Genomic DNA, 22,272 nt, shown 5'->3' on the forward strand with positions numbered 1-22,272 from the left:
GTTCATGGTGTTCCCTTTTCATTGTCATTGTCATACAGACCTAACAACAGTGCTGCTGCTTTGGCAGTTATTTTTAATTTAGGACAGGGTGTATGCTTATTTTGCACGGCAGCTGGATTCTTGCAATATGGACAGATCACACGAGAATCCATCTTGTTAGGCTTCAAGTGATGTGTTTGTGTGGCCGTAACCAATCGGCGTGCAGTGAGGAGCTACTGGCAGCTACAGGCGTAGCTTAGGTGAGCGTGAGACGACACGGAGTGGCGACTGTTCGTTTTAAACAACAATGGTGGCTCCTGAAGAGGTTAGCGTAGCTGCAATAGCATCAGTTCTAGCAGAACTGGAGAGTATTTCTTCATTGAAAGAAGAGCAAAGAACGGCACTGAAGGCTTTTCTCGAGGGAAGAGAGGTTTTCACTCTCCTCCTGACTGGCTTTGGTAAGAGTTTGATTGACAGATGGTTCATCCAAACACCTGCCAAGTATTCTGTTGCGTCAGGTTAGGTCTATGCCTTCCTAATTTAGGATTCCTAACTTCCCTAAATTACTGTATCACGGTTCTGTAATAGCTAAATTCTTATCCTAAGATAAGATAGGATTTTTTTCCAAAGTGCAGTTAGGAAACATGTTTCTGTAATACCAAAAACCTAAATATTATCCTAAACTGAGATGGGAAAATATGGGATTTCAGACTTTCAGTAATGAGGCCCCTGGTCATGTTCTGGCTCCATCATTAGAGTTTATAACCTGGCTATTCTTAGCTGGATGGATGGTTGGAGTGACCATCATTGTGACAGGTCACCCTCTAAACCAATATACTGCTGTTAGAGGATGAAACCTCTGCGAAATTGCAGCCGTAGTTCTAGGAACACAGCTGGAGACGTGGAACACATCACCCTGTCAGTCCTCTCATGGGACCGAGGACTTAAGTTGTCAGCGTGCTTCAAACAAAGCGCTCGTCGAACCGTCGAAACAAAGCAGGATTTTTCTCTCTCGAGTTCTCCAGCTCTTCTTTTTCATTCTTCACACGGCACTTTTCATGTGTACAATCAAGTGCAGCGGCTAGAATGTCTTGGAGGAGTAACAGTCCCAAAGTGTGTCCCATTATCCCCATCGTCCCTCTCTATGACAGCGTCCAGAGAGTTTCCACCTCGCCTGTGAGGGTAGCCATTCTGACCAGCTATAAACACTTGTGCCGTCTTTTGACATGTTAGACATGATCAAATCGTGAAACACCATTTCACTTCTCATTGCGAGCATGTCAATAGCAACCTACAACTTTCTCCAGAAATTTAAACTTTTTTTGGCAAATCTCTGCAGCGGGTTAGGGTTAGGCCATTTAGGGTTAGGGTTAACCCTAACCCTAACCCTAACCCACCATATGGCTGGAATGGGCTCACCATGGCTGTCTGAGCACATTCGTAATATTTAATCGCTATACTTGTTGAATCTCAGTACTTCAAAATTGCAATACATATCGAATCGGCACCCAAGTATCGTGATAGTATTGAATCGGGAGATAGGTGTATGGTCCCAGCCATAATTCCCAGGGCGTCAAAAACCACTGCACAAGGCACTCGGGCCTTCCATGAACTACAATGTAAACCCATCTCAACAGTAAACGCACAGAAAAAGTGCTGCAATGACATAGTTTAAAGAGCGAAAGAGACACACAGGGTGGGCGGGATGGGTGGTGGTTGGGTCCAACAAACACAGGGCTTTCATCCAGGAGACCGCTGTTTGTGTCCCGTGTGTTATGTTTCACTTTACTTTACAGCGTCAAGTCACATTTTCACTGTAAAAACGTAGTGACTTTAAGCCCAACCATGATTAGGGATGCACCGATACCACTTTTTTTCAGACTGAGTACGAGTATAAGTACTTACATTTGGGTACTCGCCGATACCGAGTACCGATACGAGTACTTCTCTGTGCCAAAAGACCCTCGTTAACAGCCATCCGGAGGGTGTGAGGTTCACACGGCAGGTTGGGGAGTCCCGCATACGAGGTGGTGCACCACAACCGGCTCTAGGTCGGCTTGGAAAAGCTCGGGGCGAAGGTGGCTCGCGGCCACAGCTTTACAGCGCTCCCTGCCGGGACCTCTCCGCACCATGGACAAAGGGCTCTCCGCACCCTCTCTCCCTGCCGGGGAGGGACAGGGCCCCCTGCTCCCGGTGCTGACTGTCGCCCGGGGCTGACTGTCGCCCGGGGCTGACTGTCCTCAGTGCGCCCCAACTGCGTCGTGCCGCCAGATCAGGGCTTGGCCCACGTAAAAAAGGCGCCAGGGGTCTGCGGCGATGTCGGCAACCCACCCGACCCGTCTTGAAACACGGACCAAGGAGTCTAACGCATGCGCGAGTCAGAGGGTGCAAGCAACACCCTGTGGCGCAATGAAAGTGAGGGCCGGTGCACGCCAGCTGAGGTGGGATCCCGGCCCAGCGGGGTCAGGCGCACCACCGTAAAGTGGTATCGGTGCCGTTGTATCGGAGCCGTTTTGCAAGTACGAGTACGCGTACATGAGCACAGTATTGAACCCAATCCCCGAAACTGGTATTGGTATCGGTGCATTCCTAACCATGATGTTTTTTCCTAAACCTAACTAAGTGGTTTTATTGCCTAATCCTAAGCAAGTGCTTTTGTTAAATTCACAACATTAACCACGTGTTCCCTGCGAGCGAAAAGTGACGACGAGGGGTCTGACAAAGCGTCAGTATGTGACGAGTTGGGATGAGAACTTGTTGGTTCAATAAAATGAACGGACTTCTAGTGCCTTGACTGTGCTGCTTGCAACACAAACTCTGGGTTAGAAATGCTGGATCCCACAAGCTATCTTTTGGGAGGCCTTGAACACACACTCTCTGTCTGTCCAGCTATGACAGCTATAGGTTTCTCACACTGCCACAAATAAACATGACATGCTGTAACATGTCCTTCCTTCCTCCATCACTCCCTGTCTCCTCTCTTCCTCCGTGTCTCCCCGAGTTGGACAGCGATGGCTGGTTGCACAGTAAAGTAGGACGCCCTATGGTCCTGTCACTGCGGGTAAATCAGAAGGTCTCGTATCCGTTCTTACCCACGGCGCATCTTTGCACCGACATATTGGCCTGTTTTTCTCCCTGACGCCTCTGAGATAAGATGTCTACCCCCAGGGAGAAGGCTGCACACACACACACACACACACACACACACACACACACACACTCAGACATTCACACTCCTCCAATGTCAGTTGAACCCCTCCTAGAAGGTGACAGTTTTTGTTTGTCCATGTCCTGCTGCGTTCTCCCCCCGGAGCAGGGCTGACTCTGGAGCAACGCGCCTCAATCATCCACAGTCATAAACAGAAAACAAGTCTGTGACATCAAATGGAGAAGGAAGAATAAGAGGCAGGGAGGAAGGAGGAGAAGCGCAGACACAGGAGAAAATGACTTAAACAAAATATCCCTCAGGGGGTTTGGAGGCTCGGGTCGTAAGGGTGATTGGAGACCGGAGAGAGGAGGTATCAGTTAGAATTTTCTGGAGGGCAAACTGCCTTACAGCGGCAGTCATTTCAGTCACACTGGCAGAGGTGCATTAATATTGGATTGTGCTGCACCTTGCCTTGACAGGGACCGAGACACAGAGGAAAGGAGCCGTTCTATCCTGTGCTGTAAGAAGGCGATATATTTGTGACATTGTGCTATGTCAGAGGTGAGGTTGAAGGTCATACGGAAAGTTGTTAAGTTTACTTAAAGACTCTGAAAACTTAGTTTCAAATCCTGTGTATGCTCTAACACTGAATATTCATGACTAAATAAGCAACAGTCAATGTCAAAGTTATTATTTATTAAGAGTTTAGCAGCTTCCTCCGAACTATGTGGGTGGAGATCGATCAGAGCTGGCACCATAAATAAAAAAATGTTTCTGATTGATGCAGGGCAACTGGAGACATGGCCTTTTTGAGCCTCACTCGCTTCAAACCAGAAGAACAAAAGCAAAAAAAACAAAAACAGAATTCTCTTCCAAAACTGTTCAAAGTTTGATCAAACATTTTGTCATTGAACAACCCCGTCATTCACGATGAAAAGCTGATGTAAAAATGTTTTCAGGGCCTTAACATTTTAGCATCATTTTATGAATATCACAATGAAACTTTTCAGATACTTTTTTTTCCTTTTTGCTCATTTTGTAAATTTGAAATAGAATCACTACAGAGCTCGTTTCAAACACCTGCTACTCTGAAAAAAACAGGTGTTTCTTTATTAATTTGACACTTTTCTGAACACTGTACATGGTTATGTTTTTAAGTGCTAACCATAGGATCGTCGATAACGAGGGTAAAATGTCTCTGTCATATGGACATACTTAGGCACAAACCCCAATAACTATGTTCCCAACTTAAAGGTCACATATCATGTTCATTTTCAGGTTCATACTTGTATTCTGTGTTTCTACTAGAACATGTTTACATGCTGTAATGTTCAAAAAACACTTTATTTTCCTCATACTGTCTGCCTGAATATACCAGTATTTACCCTCTGTCTGAAACACTCCGTTTTAGTGCATTTCAACGGAATTACGTTGCTAGGCAACAGTTTGGATCCATGTTTACGTCCTGTCAGGTGATGTTATACAATATGGGACCTTTAAGACTTTTTAAAATGTATGTTATCAAGAGTTGACAGCAATGTGAGCGGCTGTGTGAGGCTGCTGTAGATAGACTGTATATAAGAAGTTGACGTAGTCACCGTGACATCACCCATTGGTTTGTGGAATAATGTTTTGAAGCCTCGAGTTCGGCATTTTGGCTGTCGCCATCTTGTTTTTTTGTGACACAAGAGGCTACCAAAATGTTTCAATTAACTCTCAAGAACTGAAAACACACTGAGAAAAGGCCGTGGTAGCGACCTGTCAATCACAAGGTAGCCCCGCCCTGAAGCATCCCCTGCTTTATGGTCTATTTGACTCTAAATTGGACCATCATTTACTAAATGAACATCATGCTGTATTGAAGAAGACTTGAAACTAGAGATTGAGACCATAAACTCATGTTTACAATGTTTACTGAGGTAATAAATCAAGTGAGAAGTAGGCTCATTTTCTCATAGACTTCTATACATTCAGACTTCTTTTAGCAACCAGAGGAGTCGCCCCCTGCTGGCTGTTAGAAAGAATGCAAGTTTAAGGCACTTCAGCGTTGGCTTCACTTCTCAGACGCTGAGGTAGCTCACTGGAGGCTGTACATAGACACAGCAGTGCTTTAAGCTAAATGCTAACGTCAGTATGCTAACATGCTCCCACAGTGACAAAGCTTCATTCTGGATGCAGATCTTTGTTCTGTAGCCTATTGTTCAATTAAGTCTTTGTCAAAGTCTTTCATATCTTTAAGCTCTCTCTCACAGACACACACGCACACACACGCACACACTCACACACGTGTTCATAGAAAATATCAGGTCTTTTGAAAAAAATGTGACAAATGGGGACGTGTCTTTCCCAAGGTCCTACAGACCTGGGAATCAAAGTATTTCCGAGCCATGCTTCTACGAATACATCCATCTGTTGAGATTTAAGGCTAAGGCTATATTTAAGGCTATATTTTGGTCAGACCTTATTTTAATGCTATGGATGCTCTATAAACACTGTGGTGAGCTTGGAAAAGTGAGGACGCCAAAAATGTCCTCATTTTTCCAAGCGTCCTGATATTGAAGGTGTGTTATCATAAAATTGTCCTCATTTGCCATGAAAACAAGTACACACACACACACACACACACATACACAAACTGGCGTCTCACAATGCTTATTACTAATACATTGTTTGTGTGTTTGACCAACTTGTATGCAGTCAGTTAGGCTGCTGGTGAAGCGTGCCTCATATTCCCGCACAAGACGAAGCGACTGCAGATGCATTCTGGCTAATGGAGTCATTTAGGGGTAGAATGGTGTCTGTGTATGGTACTTCTGAGCCACCATGCTGAGGCTTGCTGGAGAGGACTAGACAGCGAGTAACATTACAGGGTGTAATTACTTCAAGCACCATTAGGAACACAATAACATCTGTGCTTAGCAGAAAACAAAGTCCAGCACGCTCGCCCGAATGTGTTTGTGCACGTGCGACTCGCTTTATGTGCGTCTGCACAAACAGGGAATCTGTTGCCGGAGCAATCTACTCATTACTTGTTAATCACTTGAAGAGGAGGACCTGTTTGCTAACAAAGCGCCAGCTGAGGTAATGACTTGTCACTACAAAGCACTCTGCAGAAGCCCGCTGGCAGAGGCCAGAGTGTAAGTGTGGATTCAGCAGGTCCAACTCCAGCAGCACTTTGGGTCCTAACCCAACTTCACCTCAGGATATTGAGTTGGGTTGAGTTTTTGGGAAAGTTGCTTTTAAAAGTAAGAAGTAAAACATTTGGAGTAATTTGCATTACTCATCTTCATAACTTATTGTTGGAACATGTCACCTTAGTGCGTTTAAAGTGTTCGCTGTCTAGTTCATCTAATTCAGGGGTCAGCAACCTGCGGCTCCGGAGCCACACGCAGCTCTTTAGCTCCTCTCCAGTGGTTCTCTGTGGAGAAAAATGGAAATGGATAACTGTTTTTTGTTTACATTTTCATTTTTATTTATCATTGTTGTAGGTCTATGGTACGACGGTACGACGGAGTATTAGGGCCACATTGAGGAAAACAAATAAATCTGAGATTTCGAGAATAAAGTCATAATATGAGAAAAAAGTTATAGGTTTACGAGAAAACAAATTGTAGTACTATGAGAATAAAGTCAGAATATTATAAAGTAGTAATTTTACGTGTTATTTTCTTTTATTCTCATAAAGTTATGACTTTATTCTCGTAATATTATGACATTTTTTCTCGTTAAGTTAAGACTTTATTCTCGTAATATTACGACTTTATTCTGTAAATCTCAGGTGTTTTGTGTGGCCCTAATACTCCGTAGTACATTGTCTCTTTGTCCCTCACTGCATTAGACTGATATACTATATACTTAGACTATAAACTGTGTTACCTTCATCACAATGATCAAATGTTTTGCGGCTCCAGACAGAATTTTCTTTTTTTTTTTGCCTAAAATGTCTCTTTTGATAGTAAAGGTTGCTGACCCCTGATCTAAATAATCATATTTCCTTGTTACTGTTAGTCGTACCAAGCCATGAAGATCATTTAGTTTTTATCTGCCAAGGTTTTGAGTTATCCCATCTGAAAGCTGTGTTGCCACTCCCATTAAACACTGAATTTTATAATGACATCGACAAGTAAACCGTATTTAAAGTGGAAGTCATGTCATGGCCGATACCAATTCAGTGTATCGGATCAGTGCATCTCTAGTTACTAATGATAATCCACAATTTGTGTTGGGACTATTTCTTCTGTAAAAAGTGGCTCTAATAAAAACAGTTCCAAATCCAAACTTCGTACAAATTATACAGGCTACAGTATGTGCCACATACTAATCATCATAGTATATTGTTTTAGAAGTTAGTATAAAAAAAATCAACATACTTTACCATTTTATACTAACCAAGGAACTGTATATAAGAGGTAGGCATAGTCACCGTGACGTCACCCGTTGGTTTGTGGACTGCTGCTTTGAAGCCTCAAGTTCGCCTTATTGGTCGTCTTCATCTTGTTTTTTGCATTTAAATGTTCAGAAAGTTAATGAACCTGAGTTTTGTTTGAACCCCAGTCGATTTATCTACCAAAGACAAACGATGAAAATTAATTAAATAATACAACGATCAGCCATAACATTAGCACATCACGGGCACCCTGACCGGTCCCCATACGCAACAAACTGCTCCTCACTGTGTGTTCTGACACCTTTCTATCAGAACCAGCATTAACTGTTTCATCAGTTTGAGCTCCAGTAGCTCTTCTATTGGATCAGACAACACGGGCCAGCCTTCACTCCCCATGTGCATCAAGGACCCTCGGGTCTGACCCTGTCGCCGGTTCACCGGTTCTCCTTCCTTGGACCACTTTTGGTAGGTCCTGACCACTGCAGACCGGGAACATCCCACAAGAGCTGCAGTTCTGGAGATGTTCTGACCCAGTCGTCTAGCCAGCACTATCTGGCCCTCATCAAAGTCACTCACATCCTTACACTGGACCATTTGTTCTGCTTCCAACACAAAGTTCAAAATGTTCACTTGCTGTCTAATATATCCCCCCCACTGCCAGGTGCCATCGTAACGAGATAATCAATGTTATTCACTTCACCAGTCAGTGGTCTTAATGTTACGGCTGATCGGTGTACATAATAGGTATATTTTTTAGTTAGATTTGAATCCATCAAATAGTGGAGCTTCATGCTGAGGCACTAAAACAATTGTTTCTTAAAAGTTAGCCTCCATCTTCAGCATGCAGTGTGTGCCTTTATTACTTGTTTGTTATTATGTTCTGCACAAAGACTGTATATAAGAAGTGGACGTCACCCGTTGGTTTGTGGACTGCCGTTTTGAAGCCTCAAATTCGTCTTGTTGGCCGTCGCCATCTTGGTTTTTGGCAACCGGAAGTGACGCAAAAGGGTGGAGCTTAGTATAACCTAACCAGAAACTGAATAAGACATTTTTAGGCGTACATGTAGACTTCTAGACAATCGGACTTCTTTTTGCAACCAGAGGAGTCGCCCCCTGTTGGCATTCATTAGAAAGAGTGCAAGTTTAAGGCACTTCTGCACTGGCTTCACTTTGCAGACTCGGAGGTTGCCCACTGATACTAACAAAGAGAAAGTAAAAAGTTTTGATACTTATGTTTAGATTTTTTTCTGAAGCTGTTTCCACATTTCCCATTTCCCAGAGAGTTTCCTAATGATTGGAAAGGTCGTTAGTCATTAGTCTGTAATTGCCTGGTTTTCATTGTCTATTGATGAAGCACTTTAATGCTAATTATTATGAACCAACATTTTAAATATTAAAGCTGAAGTACGTGAGTTTGGAGCAAATATGATTAAAAAAAGGTATTTTTATAAAACGGTCGCTATATCCTGACAGTAGTACATGAAACAAGTAACCTGAAAAAAAATATAGTGTCCTCCGGTGTCCTCCAGTACTCCTAACGGCATCTGCGAGATTTCACAGACCGGAGGAAAACAAGCAGTCAGAGCTGATCTGAGGTCTGCTGTCCATCAGCCGTCTATGAGAGCCAGCTGTCAATCACTCACGAACTCCGACCAAACGGTCAAACTAGGCAGCGCTGATCAAATAAAAATCAATATTCTGTTACGTTAATGCCTACTTCTCTCCTCAGATGTTCTCAGAATCATCTTGTAGTGCACGGTTTAGCTGTAAAATGAGAAAGTTTGTGATGCCGCCGCCATTGTGAAATCTGGTGAAGGAATGCAAAGTTACGGTCACATGACTGAAGCACAGCCAATAGGAACGCTCTCTCTCTCTGAAATGACCTATGATTGGTCAAAGTCTCCCGTCACAGGCTAGATGTTCTAAAGTCTGAAAACAGAGCCATGAGGAGGAGCAGAAGTCTAGTTTTCTCTCAGAACACTTGAATTACAACATGCTGAAAGGTCATTATGGGATTTTTTTGCCAAATGATGCCAAAAATATACTGACTACTGAAGCTTTAATGTCAATACATTTTAAACAGTAACTAACAGCACATGTCAAAAGATGAAATAAATAAAAGTTACACCTTCAGTCCAACATATGTCATCATTTGTTGCATGTGGCTACAGGTGAAATATTATGGTAGAAAAATATGTTGACATTGGTACAAACATATCTAGAACTTCTGTGTAAAGTTTGACATCGAATCTTCCCAGAATCTTTTGAGTCTTGTCAGGAAACAGAGGAGAAAAACGCTGTAATATTGTGGTGTTTAATCATGTTGTCACTGGTCCGCCCTCAACACATTGACGTGTGGTCACTTCAGAGAACCTCCTGGAATCCCTCCAGTGACCGGGAACATTCTTCAATATCATGCCAGGATGACGCGGGCTGACATTAGTCTACTTTACAACACAGGAAAATAAAACTGTGGCAATATGTATCTTTTTTTTTTTTTAAACAGAGTTTATTTCTGAATTTTGTTAATACAACTCTGACAATCCACTGTGTACAATAGTGTACAAAAATAATTATAAATAAATAAATAAATACACACAAATATACAAATAAAATAAAATAGTCATAGTAAATAAATAAAAAATAAATAAAAATAAAAATATATATAAATAAATAAAATAATAATAATAATAAAAAAATAATGATAAATTGTTAGAGGTCTAGGACAGTACACTCTCTCATCTAGGGCACCAACATGCATAAAACAAGCACAGGAGTTAAGCCGAAGAGAGACAAATCAGGGGTCCTCCCTGTGCTTCGTTTGAAATATTCCTGGTCAAATATATACACACATATACTGTATCCATATATATATATATATACACACACACGCATACACCAAACTCTAATCAGCCACAAAGTTATCTGAGTCTAAGGAATCAACACGACTAAGAAAAGGTTGCCAAATCAATGAAAACTTGTCGGCTGACCCCTTAATAGTATACAGGATTTTCTCCAACTTAATAAAATATAACATATCTCTGAGCCATTGTGAAAATGTTGGAGGGTTGCAATCTTTCCATCTAATCAAAATTTGTCGTCTGGCCACCAGCATAGCAAAAGATAAAAGGTTTAGTTTATTGTTGTTTATAGTGAACTTTTGCAATATGTATCTTTTAAGGCATAAATAATGCAACTGTAGCGTGAAAACCCGACTCATTCAAAAACGATAGCACCACAGGCAGAAAGTTTTCACCCCCAGTGCACATTAGAATAAACTTCCTCTGAGATGAATGCATAGTGGAGTAAATCACAAATCCCAGCGTTGCTTCCAGACCATTATTACGATCCGCAAGATTAGGAAGACGCTGGGCGTACAGCTTTGCTAATTGCTGTATTAATGCTGATTCAAGGGCCTCTCCTTTTGAGTGTTGGATTTTACTCTGACTTACCATAATAAGGAGAAATGGTTCCGGGCTGTTGCTGAAATTGCTAACACAGAATAGTCATGATAAATTGGTGATAAGTGCTTAACTAATACCTGAGCTCAACCCAAACGCAGTGCGGTTCTGATCAGACCTGTTTAATCAGCATGAAGTCTTCCACTGTTGTTTTTAAGATGCACCTCAGGCACAATCATCTAGTTTTCAAAACCTGCTTCTCTATAACATTTAATGCCTTATGAACTACAATGAAATGATACCATCTCCATCTCATCTTCAACCGCTTATCTGGGGTCGGGTCAAGGGGGCAAGAGCTCCAGCAGGTCACCCCAAACATCCCTTTCAAATGATACCAAACAGCAAAATAATATTTTAGATTTATGACTTATACCCAGTTATTTTTTTGTTAATTTTTGACAGAACTGCCCCATGAACTACTCTTTTGTTTCTGTATTTTTTTTTTGATCATGCTTTTTATTGTTTCCTTAAGAAAAAAGACTTCAATAACCTAAACCCCAACATATAAAATAAAATGGACATATAACAGATAGTAACTATAAATTGAAAAACAAATTAGGAGAAAAAAATGGTAATAATAATAAAATGAACAACAAATAAATAAATAAATAAATAAAAAAATAAAAAAATAAAAAAATAAAAAAATAAAAATGTACTGTAACTGTATTTTTTTTACAGTAAAAAATAGCTCTATAGTTAAGAGAATATTACACAGTAGATCCAAGATGAAATTTATTCAGAGAAAAAATTGCAATTACAAATCTGTCTGCGACTTCAGCACCATGGACAGCGCCGCCATGGATTTATCAACACAATGCACAGTTAGGCTGTTGAGCCGTGGTCGGGGGGGCCCTAGATTCTAACTCGCACAAACCTCAGTCAGATAACGGAGCAGGCAGACTAGACTAACAGATTCAACCTCTCTGCCCCGGCACCTCTCTGTGCTACCAGAGGATGGAGAAGGGGGATGGAAGGTTAACAAGGGGCATCCCCCTCATCCCCCTCAATACTACTGCTTATAACTGATCTATAAAGCATTAGTAAATGTTGAGCTTTGCAGTCAACAAAACAATCTCAATTTGACTCTTAATTTGGAGGAGCTGTAGGTGGAAGTGGACCTTCAGTTGAGATTGGTTTAGCATCATTGGTAAATGATATATTAACCATTTTACCCACATTACTAATCATTGACCACCAACACTTATTGTCATTATTGATCAATCAGCCGTTTTTGTTTTTTTCCAAATTTACAAATTTTGTCTGCTAAAGGGCCGGTGTGTAGGATTAACGGAGATTTAATAGCAGAAATGGAATATGATATTCATAACTACATTTTTTATTAGTGTATAACTAAAGAAACTGAAACTAAGAATGGTTGCATTTTCGTTACTTTAGAATGAATAGACATAAAATCTACTGTAAATAGAGAGCAGGTCCTCTTCACAGAGTCCGCCATGTTTCTACAGTAGCCCAGAACGGACAAACCAAACTCTGCTAACTTTTCCTGCTTAGGCTGGAGTCAATAACGTTACTCACTGCTGCCGTCGCCGCCACTCTCTCGCTTTTACTTCACCACTCACCTCCCACGTACACACACACTCTCAGCACTGGCTCTGCGCCAAATGACCTACAACTGGCTCTAGAGAGGGCCACCGTAGTTCTTGTACACACTTAGCACACGGGAGAGGCTTCAATGTTTGCAATGTGCAACCGCAACGCCAGACCGCCAGAGCCTACACACTGTACCTTACTGCAAATGTAAGAAAATAGCTGAAAGGGAAATATTCAAATTGCTTATTTTGTCCAACCAACAGTCCAAAACTCACACAGTTTACTATCATATAATCTTATTCTCACATTTGAGAAGCTGGCATTTTGCATGTAAAATTACTCAAACTAATGAATCAATTTTGGTGATTAGCTTACTTAGGCAATTAGTTTTAGCTTCTTTTTTTTTAACTTATTAGAAAATAGTACCAAAAAGTAAATTTTTTTCTGAGTGAGATTGTAAATGCAACAGGTACGATAACCTGATAACCTGAATTATTCAGTAGAAGAGCATGGAGAGCCCCTCCAACAATATAAAATGCAGTGTTTTCAGTCTTTCACCACACTCCACCACGGATATCAGAATAATATATTGATTAAAAAACATTGCATGGTTCCAGCTTTGAGGTCTGACCTCCAGCGTGAGCAGAGTGCATTAGTGAGTGGAGATGAGTGAGCGAAGGTGTATGTGGGCGAGGGACGGGAGAGTGAGAGATAAGAGGCCGGTAGTGGCTACTGACTGAGAAGATGGACTGTTATGGCCTCATTGATCTAAATCTCTCACAGGGAGCCTCGTTCCAATCAATACGGAGAGAAGTAGGCAACAGCACCGCTGCTGTCTGGACCAGCGGCCCACCGGCTCACCGGCCCTGCAGTATCGCCTCTCTCTGTCCCTCTCAATTGTGAAAACAATGTAAGTGAGAAAGAGATTCTCACTTACATTGTTTTCACACCGCCCACCTAATTCCCCTCCGTCTCTCAAACAAGCAAATATTTTGGCTCTTGTTAGCCGGCCTGCTGGGGGAAAACAGCAATTTTCCAGATTTGGCCGCTGCAATTATTGGTGTTATACAACCGCGGCTACCTGCTGTAGCGGCACCTTTACCTGACCTCACCTTCTCCCGCTTGCCACCACTGCAGAGCAGTTTGTTTGTCCGGGTGTTTCTGCTGTTTGTGTGCAGAAATGAGACAAAAGGTTATAGGATAAAAAAAACAAGGTGGGAAAGGTACAAAAATCTGTCATACTTAGCTCCTGATTAGAGGAACTGGTTGAAAAGGCCAAATCAGGCCAATAATAATGAAAATATTCTTGAAGTAGGGGTCAATAACAAACTTCATACAGCCACTAGGTCCCCAGAGAGAGTATGTATGAGAGAAGAAAATGAAAAAGGACGAGAGATTGTGTGTTTTTCTGGTATATTTTAAGTGTAAAACTTGATGTGAGAGAGAAAAGAGCTGCGTGTTGAAGCAAAGTGGATTAAACGTTGAGTGACAGCCCCCCTCATTTGCATAATGAGGCAGAAATGCATAAAGAAATTTGAAAAGAAATGTGTAAAAAAAAGAATACAGAAATAAATAAGTTTCAGAAAATTGTGCAAAAAAAAAAAAAAATACACAAATTTAAAAATTAATAAAAAGTGAATACAAAAATAAAAAATAAATGCAAAAATACATAAATAAATAAAAAATAAATGCAAAACATAAATAAAGTCCCCGTAATGTAAATCATACATTTTTAGGGAGACTTGGTTTAAGGCTAGGGTAAGGTTAGATTCAGGTTAACGTAGGGTTAGGATTAGGCAAGTAGTTATAGTTAGGGCTAGGTTAAGTCTCCAGGAAATGAATGTATGTCAATGTAATGTCCTCTAAAGTGATGGAAACATGAGTGTGTGTGTGTGTGTGTGTGTGTGTGTGTGTGTGTGTGTGTGTGCGTGTGTGTGTGTGTGCGTGTGCGTGCGTGTGTGTGAAGGTGAGAGAGGGACAGAGAGTCAATGAGAGTGTCGAGGGGACACAACAGCGCCGTCATCTCCTGTTAGGAACACTTTTTTTTTGTAAAGAGACTACTGAATTGAGGACAGAAGCTGTTTGTGTGTGTGTTAGTGTGTGTGTGTGTGTGTGTGTGTGTGTGTGTGTGTGTGTGCGTGCGTGCGTGCGTGCATGCATGCGTGTGCGTGCGTGCGTGCGTGTGTGTGCGGTAGAGGGTCTTTGCCCCTGTTTTGTCTCACCTTGCGTCTCAGGTGGGATGTGGGAATGAGATAGCGGCTCTCAGGGGCGCTGCAGAGAAGCAGATGGAGAATATATCAATAAGGAAGTAGCAAAGCAAAGAAAATGAGACAGGGAGAGGGAAAACAATTTGGTTGCCACCGCGGACAAGAGAGACCGTAAAAATCCCTCTTGTCTCTGCGGTCATACTAGATCTCACAGCAGAGTAATGCACGGCCATTCTGAGGAAACTCACACATTACAGATTACTGGACAGCTGTCACAGTCGTCTACAAGTGGTGGCAGGAGATCACTTTGAAATCTCTGTGGATTAAAGGAACGCAAGTGACAGGGATAACCTTTATTTAATTCTTTTCTCCTTTGGAAAGTACAACACACACTCAAAAATTTAAGTACTACACTCTTCAGAAGTTTATTGGACTACACAATAGCTCTTGTGGGCTTTAACGTTGTCCTGCTGGCTCGGACTTTGTGCTCCGTACTGACAGGAATGATAAGTTCTCTGTAATACTGTAGATTACAGGCCATAAAGTAGTGTGAAACACTTCAGACCGTACTATCAGACACATTTGAAAAAGCAGGTCTTTGCTTAGAATTACTAAGATGTTTATCTAATAACTCCTTAATGTCTGGCTGATGAAAACAAATCCCTTCAATTAGATTAAGATACATGTAAAACATTATCATTTCAATGATAAGACTACAAATTTGTAACAAACATTGTAAACATTGCATTATTTTTTTATCAGGAGTTTTAAAGATAACAGTGTTTGTCAGGCAGAGAGGAGCTAACTAAAGACTAATTCAAAGACTTGGAGTGTAGGATCCAGTACTTTAAAACTTGACCAATCTGCAACACATTCTCTTCCCAACTCATCACTTACTGACGCTTTGTCAGACCCCTCGGCGTCACCTTTTGGTTGCAGTAAACACCTGCTTAACATTGTGAATTAAACAAAAACACTTGCTTAGGTTAAGGCAACAAATCACTTGGTTAGGTTTTGGAAAAATACGTAAAATTCCAACTTTTGGGGCGACTTCTGGGTCACTTAGAAGGTAGGCTGAGTCCAAGGCCCCGGGTTTGATTCCAACTCATGGCACTTTGTTGTGTCTCCTCTCTCTCCCCCTTCCTGTCATTCTCCAGCTGCACTAATAAAGGCAATATAAACCCCCAAAAAATAATCTTAAAAAAAAAAGACTACATTTCTAAAGTGAAAACACGGGACACAAACGAACAGTTAATTGTAATGTGAAGGTGAAATTTAACCATGAATGTATTAAGAGAACTGGATCCAGCGTTGGAGGCGGGGCCCCGGTCATTCCTATGAGAGTTGCTCATTGGCACATGAAGCCTAAATGGTTCGACTTCCGTCTGGAAAAGCACCCGGATCTTGGCGGAGTAGCGTCCGAGAATATTGGCGGAGTAGCGTCTGCTCGGTGACATGACTCAGTCAGGGGGTCCCAACATCACGCTGTCGTCACAGCTTGCGTTCCAGCCTCGGTCTGGGTCTCATTCACATGAACGGAAGAAGGGAAATAACTCTGGATCAGCTATTAGTGCGTTTTACAACTTTAAAAACTTCATTTTTTAAATAAGGGCTATTAGAGTGTTCGTACTGGGGAGTTGATTCACCAAAACAAATTGTCCGCTGAGTTACAGATGTTTCTTTCCCAATGTAAGTCAAAAAGTATTTTTGGGCCCAATGCATCACGTGACGGACACGGAAGTTGCAGTACTGCCGTTTGGCCACTACGAAAGTAGGGATCGACGACCGGCGCACTTCCTGGGGGCTTGAGCCGTACACCTGCAATGTTTTTTTGTGCCCCTCAAATCCATTGTTGTTAATGTAGACACACAGCAGGCGCACTCAAACGTTCGAGTGACGCCGTTGCAACACGCAAGCATTTCCAAGCGCCCATTTTTCAGAGCGCAACAGCTGCTCCCCGATATAGACACAGTTAAACTTTTGGAACGCTGCTGCACATGTCATGTGACGAGGAACGACCAATCCCAGCCGGCAGATATCTTTTCTTTCTTCTGTAAATATATGGAGGAAAAGTGAATCATTTTAGTGCAGGGCTACCCAGAGCTTTACAATCTGTCCCACGGACTATTTTACTTGCTTCACCCTTTCCGTCCGAGGACATCACAACATCCGGTTGAAAGGTCGGCCAAACTGACACAGACATCGAGTATAAAGCTATTGCGAGGGATTAACGGTGCATCAATGCATTTATCTTTGTTCTGACTTTGTTTAGTTTAGTCAGTGAGGATCCTACTGCTAAATTACCACAACTTCATCATCATCGTCATCGCAGCGCGCAGGTTTTGGTTACTTAGTAACGGCAGGCGCAACCTCCCAAGCACCTTGGATCAGGGCTGGACTGGGACAAAAAATCGTCTCTTGCTTTTTTGCCCAGACCGGCTCCTCCCCCAGAAAAATTTGAGTTTCAGAGACTTTGTTTCCTGAATTCTGGTGACTTTAAAACAATGAACCAACGCGGCGCAAATACTCTGACGCTGCGCCGTTATGTATCTCCATTATGAATCTCCCAGAGAACCTGATATGGAGAGGGCAGAGGAGAGTACCGGCAGCTTGTGAGAAGCTCCGGTACGCATGAAAAGGTCACGGTACGCCAAGGAGTAAAATGTGTAAAATATTGCGTATCGTGATACCTACCGGCCCACTTTGATATGTCATCTCTCATGACATATGTTGAGCCAGGCAGCCATAACTGCTTACCGCACACTCTACACTCCCTCCCTTATCTCTCTCCGTCTCCTCCTCACTGTAGCCGCCCGGCACAGAGTTGTTTGTATGTTTGTCCTTTTGCTCTTTAAACTACGTCACCACACACCTGGACCTGAGTGTCTACTGTTGCCATAGACAGGTTTACAGTGTAGTAAATTAAAAGCCCAGTGCGCCTCAAGGGTGCCATGTGCGTTGGTATCACATGCCGATGGGCATGACAAAGCAATGGTAATTTATGCACTCGGAATGAGAACGGACTGGACCAATATACTAACTAAAGGGCAGGATGTATCAGCCTCTGCTCCATTGATTTTGATGATTTAAAGAAAAAAAAAATCTATCTCTTGTGAGTCCTCCAACTTTATGGAAGTAGAATACTAAATTAATGGAGCCCTTTATGCTTTCCATATAATAATATAATTAACTCGGGGATCATGATTTAATATTACCATCTCTATGTCTGGTTCACTTCTACTTGTGTTGTTAGGCCTGAGGATATGCTGATATATAACTCCGTCTGGGTTTAGATATATAGTTAGATTTAGATATGTTGTCTTTAATTGACATTGAATTGTCTCACACCAGTGTCCAATCATCGTAGACCTATTTCAGATGAACTGGTGGAATTGTGGGGGTCAGTGCTGTAAAAGGTAACAAAGGTGGTGTGGGCCCAAGACACATAAGAAAATTGCTTTTTTATCACTTGCAAAAGGTTAGAACATTTGAACAGGTGTTGGGTTTGACTTTGTGAAGTCATGAGTAGCTAACTAGGACAACCTGCATTGTCTGCAACTTGAAGATTCACGGGATTATTTGGGCGTCACCGCGCTTAGTCAGTTACCAAATTCAGATTACTTTTCAACACTTTTGGAATTGCCCCGCGGTATCAAAAAGAGAAACAAGAACCACACTGTGTGCAGAATGAGCACAGCGTGAAATACCACTCCATCTCAGCGGAGACCTTTGATGTCTGATGTTCTTTAATGAAACATCTCGCTCACATCAGAGCACCCTATTAAATTCCACTCATACGGGGAGACAGAGAAAGAGCGAACAAGTGAGATTGAGAAACGCCAGAGCGAGGGGAGCGAGCGCTGACCTTTGTGTGCGCACGTGGGAGTGTGTGTGTGCGAGAGAAAAGGAGGGAATGAAACACCGCTGGTGTCGAGCACACCATGGAGATCAAGCAAAGGACATGAAAGGAAGCACTTTTCAAAAAGCACTTTATTAAACATTTTCATAAAATAAATCATGGATTTACTCACATCACAGTTTATTTATTTGTTAACCCGCATACGGAGAGCAGGAACATTGCATAAAAACTTAATGTCGAACTGAAATTTAAATGTATTTTTGCTAAGAAGTCAGTAGACCTACAGGTACTCAGTGGGCATTGAAATGGCATAAACAAGAAGGAATGTCTGGGAATCAGTGCAAACGTTAGCAAGCTAAGCTAACTAGCAATTGGCGTAAGCTAGTTTTCCTAGCTTGCTAGCTTCCAGTGGCTGCAATATCATTATAGTTTCCTTTGACAAAAGTGAGTGGGATTTCAAATTTCAGTTGGACTTTGGTTGCATTGTCAGTCACAAATTGCTAAATTCTTAACCTTTTCAAATGTGGTCGTACCTGCAATCCTCACTCCTACAGTTTCTGTGTGTGTGTCTGCCTGTAGCTACATTTCAGTGTGTCTGTGTGCGCAGATGATTTAGAAGCATCTGACTCTTTGAAATAACATCATACTGTAAGCTGACAAAATGTGAGCACTGAAAGTGAAACATTATAGACATTCATAGAGTATTAACAGAGTTGGAGAGGATTCATAGAGACGAGCAGGCTTTTATGGTGTTAAAAGTTAAGGAGTTTGTGTGTGGGGGGGTGCGTATGTGTGTGACAGAGAAAGACAATGAATATCAGCAGCAGCCTAATAGAAAGACAGAAAATGTGTGTGTGTGCCTGTCTATAGGTGCTTGTGTTGCCAGTGTGTTGGCTGCAGTGAGAGAGCATCTGCAGAATGGCAGTCATGAGGCTAATTGTGATAGAGCTAACTCATCACATTGGCACATTCATAATACATTAACGCACACACACACACACACACACACACACACACACACACACACACACACACACACACACACACACACACCAATGATTGCACATCCCTAAAGGGATTGTGGAAAATACACTTAACCCTACTCACACACCACCCGATTTGACTGTTATCAGGCCACTAAATGTGCGTAATCGTTATAAGCATCATAGGTGTGGGTCAGTAGGGGCCTACTACGTTGTAAAAAGCGAAACATAAAAGCAACACGTTCTAACACGTTGTTAAACTGAGTGAAATGTAACGTTTCGAGCACAAACAAAACAAAAAGCTTGTTTAGGTTTAGGCAACAAAACCTACACAAAATAAGTTTAGGGAAAAACATTGTGTTTTGGCTTAAAATAACTACGTTTCAAAAGTGAAAGTGAAACTTGTCATAATTACTATGGTTGCTGGAGGTCGCTGTCATCTTCTTTCATTCCTTCTTTTGGAGGTCAACCATGTGAATAGATGACAAACCCATAGATATATATACGTTGATGCCGCATTGGCCTTTGGTTCATACGTCAACGTCGCCGCCATATTGGGAAGGTCAGGACTGGCCCGTTAACACATACAAGTGAACGGGGACAAAACTTTCTTTTTCTGCTCCTCGTGGATCATAAATCCTTGAATATAAAAAAAACGACTAATTGAATTTTCTATGAAAAAACCTACTCTTGGGTGTGGCGGGACCCTGAGTCACATTTCTGGGGCTTATAACCACTGATACTGCACATTTAATGGCCTGATATTACACTAACAACTTACCCTAACTTATTATTATTGAGTATGTGGTATAATAGAGTTTTATCAATGCAGGAGTAGCATCCTCCGATGGTCTGGCTTCACAAAAAAGGAGCTAATGAGGCTAATTTCACAGCAGCACAATAGATTATCTTTAATTAAGTTAATATTGTGTTTTGGCTTAAAATAACTAAATTCTTTTAGTCCTTCTTTCAGATATCAACCATGTGAATAGATGATAAAACCTACTATTGGGTGTAGCAGGGCCCTATTGACCCAAATCTATGAGCCTTACTCTGATACTCCACATTTAATGGCCTGATACCCAACAAACAACCTACCTTAACGTCTTATTATTGTGTATGTGGTTTCATAGAGTTTTATCAATGCAGGAGTAGCATCCTCCGATGGGCTGGCTTCACAAAAAAAGGAACTAATGAGGCTAATTTCAGAGCCGCACAATAGATTATCTTTAATAAAGTTAACAATGTATAATTCTGGCTAATCCCAGGCGATGACTCAACCGTCAGTAGTTTTTGGCCAGGGAGGAGAAGAGCTCAGAGCCACAGGTGCACCGCAGCAGTGCTGAGACACACCAAATCACTTAGCAACCACTTTGCCTTATTACCCAGAAACCACCGGGGTCCTGTTAGTGTATTAGCAGGGTATTCAGCTCTTTTCATTAGTGCCCCTGGCTCATATCTGCTTTCACCTGGGTCACAGATGAAATGCTTTTTCCCTCCCAAAAATATGCGTTATTTTGGGTGGCATTTTATGTCTTTTCAGTTTATCGGCGCTCTTCACAAGCCTTTCTTTTTCATCCCTCTCACAAAGCACTATCTCCTCGGCTGTCTCTCTCTTTGCTACACAGGGAGAAATCCTATTTGTGTTGTCCTTCATGGCAGTGTTAAAAACCTTTCGCCGATTGTCGCGGCTGAGTCCAGCTCAGTCCAGTTCAGCCGTTTCATCTGGCGGCTTGAGCTTCAAATCTTCCCTTTTTTCCAGAAAGTACAGATAAAAAAACAGGTTTGAATATGGCAGCGTTGGCACTAGCAGCTGTGTCATATCATATTTTCGGTTAGTTAAAGCTGCATGAAGCAATTTTGCACATAACAGTCCCAAATGGCAGCGAGGAGATAACTGAATCTCTTCAGTAACAACAAATCATGCTTCTCTTTATCCTTCAGTTTTCTTCCCTTTTAATGGCTGCTGATGGTAGCTTTTTTCACTTTCTTGTGCATTGGGAGGACTTCCTGCAAGTCTCATTTCAGCAAATACACTAAGGAGGGATGAGACGCCAGCGTTTGGGATTTACACTGATGTGATGCGTGTATTTCTCCAGGAAAAATCTTGCCAAGTGCAACTTGTTTTTTTTGTTTTCCAGCAGCTAAATGTCCCATTCAGCTCTCAGTCCACTGACTAGTGTGTGCTCGGCTCCAGGGCCCACAGCGTACAAGGATCTTCTAACACACACTGCTGCTGCTGCTGCTGCTCCTCGATACCGCGGGCAAACAGCCTGATCAACTGGCACTGGACACTGCAGAGGGGAAGAGAGTGTACACACACACACACACAGACACAAAGAAGCACACAACGCATCATTTAGCCTGAATAACAAACCATCAACTTAATGACTGTGCTCACTTCGATGAGACTTTACTGTCCATGTGGCAGATGTAAAAGCGACGGAACGGCACCCCTGTGTGCAGACTTGACAAGCAAACTTGAGAAAATCTTTGCGGTGTGTTAAGTATAAAGACCTTTAAAGAGACACCTCTAACAGATGTTAGAATAAAGATGGGGGCTGACGCAATATAATGACATATATAGCACATCCTGATGCATAGCCTACAACAACAAGTAAAAGTATACGGGCAGAAAAATAAGCTGTGAAAAGGCAAGATGGCTATTATGGTTACAGTGTGTTACCTCAATTACAG

At 42.0% G+C, this 22,272-nt stretch overlaps 1 protein-coding gene across 1 annotated transcript in view; it reads right to left on the minus strand.

The window, feature by feature from the left end:
• Window positions 1-19,485: 19,485 nt before the first annotated feature.
• cerk (ceramide kinase) overlaps window positions 19,486-22,272 on the minus strand; it is a 55,585-nt gene continuing 52,798 nt past the window's right edge. The window contains exon 13 of the mRNA XM_037761073.1: window positions 19,486-21,869. Within this exon, the coding sequence (XP_037617001.1) occupies window positions 21,752-21,869 (118 nt within the window). The 3' untranslated portion in view covers window positions 19,486-21,751. The remainder of the gene's footprint in view (window positions 21,870-22,272) is intronic.

The sequence above is a fragment of the Sebastes umbrosus genome, chromosome 23, assembly GCF_015220745.1.
Source record: "Sebastes umbrosus isolate fSebUmb1 chromosome 23, fSebUmb1.pri, whole genome shotgun sequence".
NCBI classification, from domain to species: domain Eukaryota; kingdom Metazoa; phylum Chordata; class Actinopteri; order Perciformes; family Sebastidae; genus Sebastes; species Sebastes umbrosus.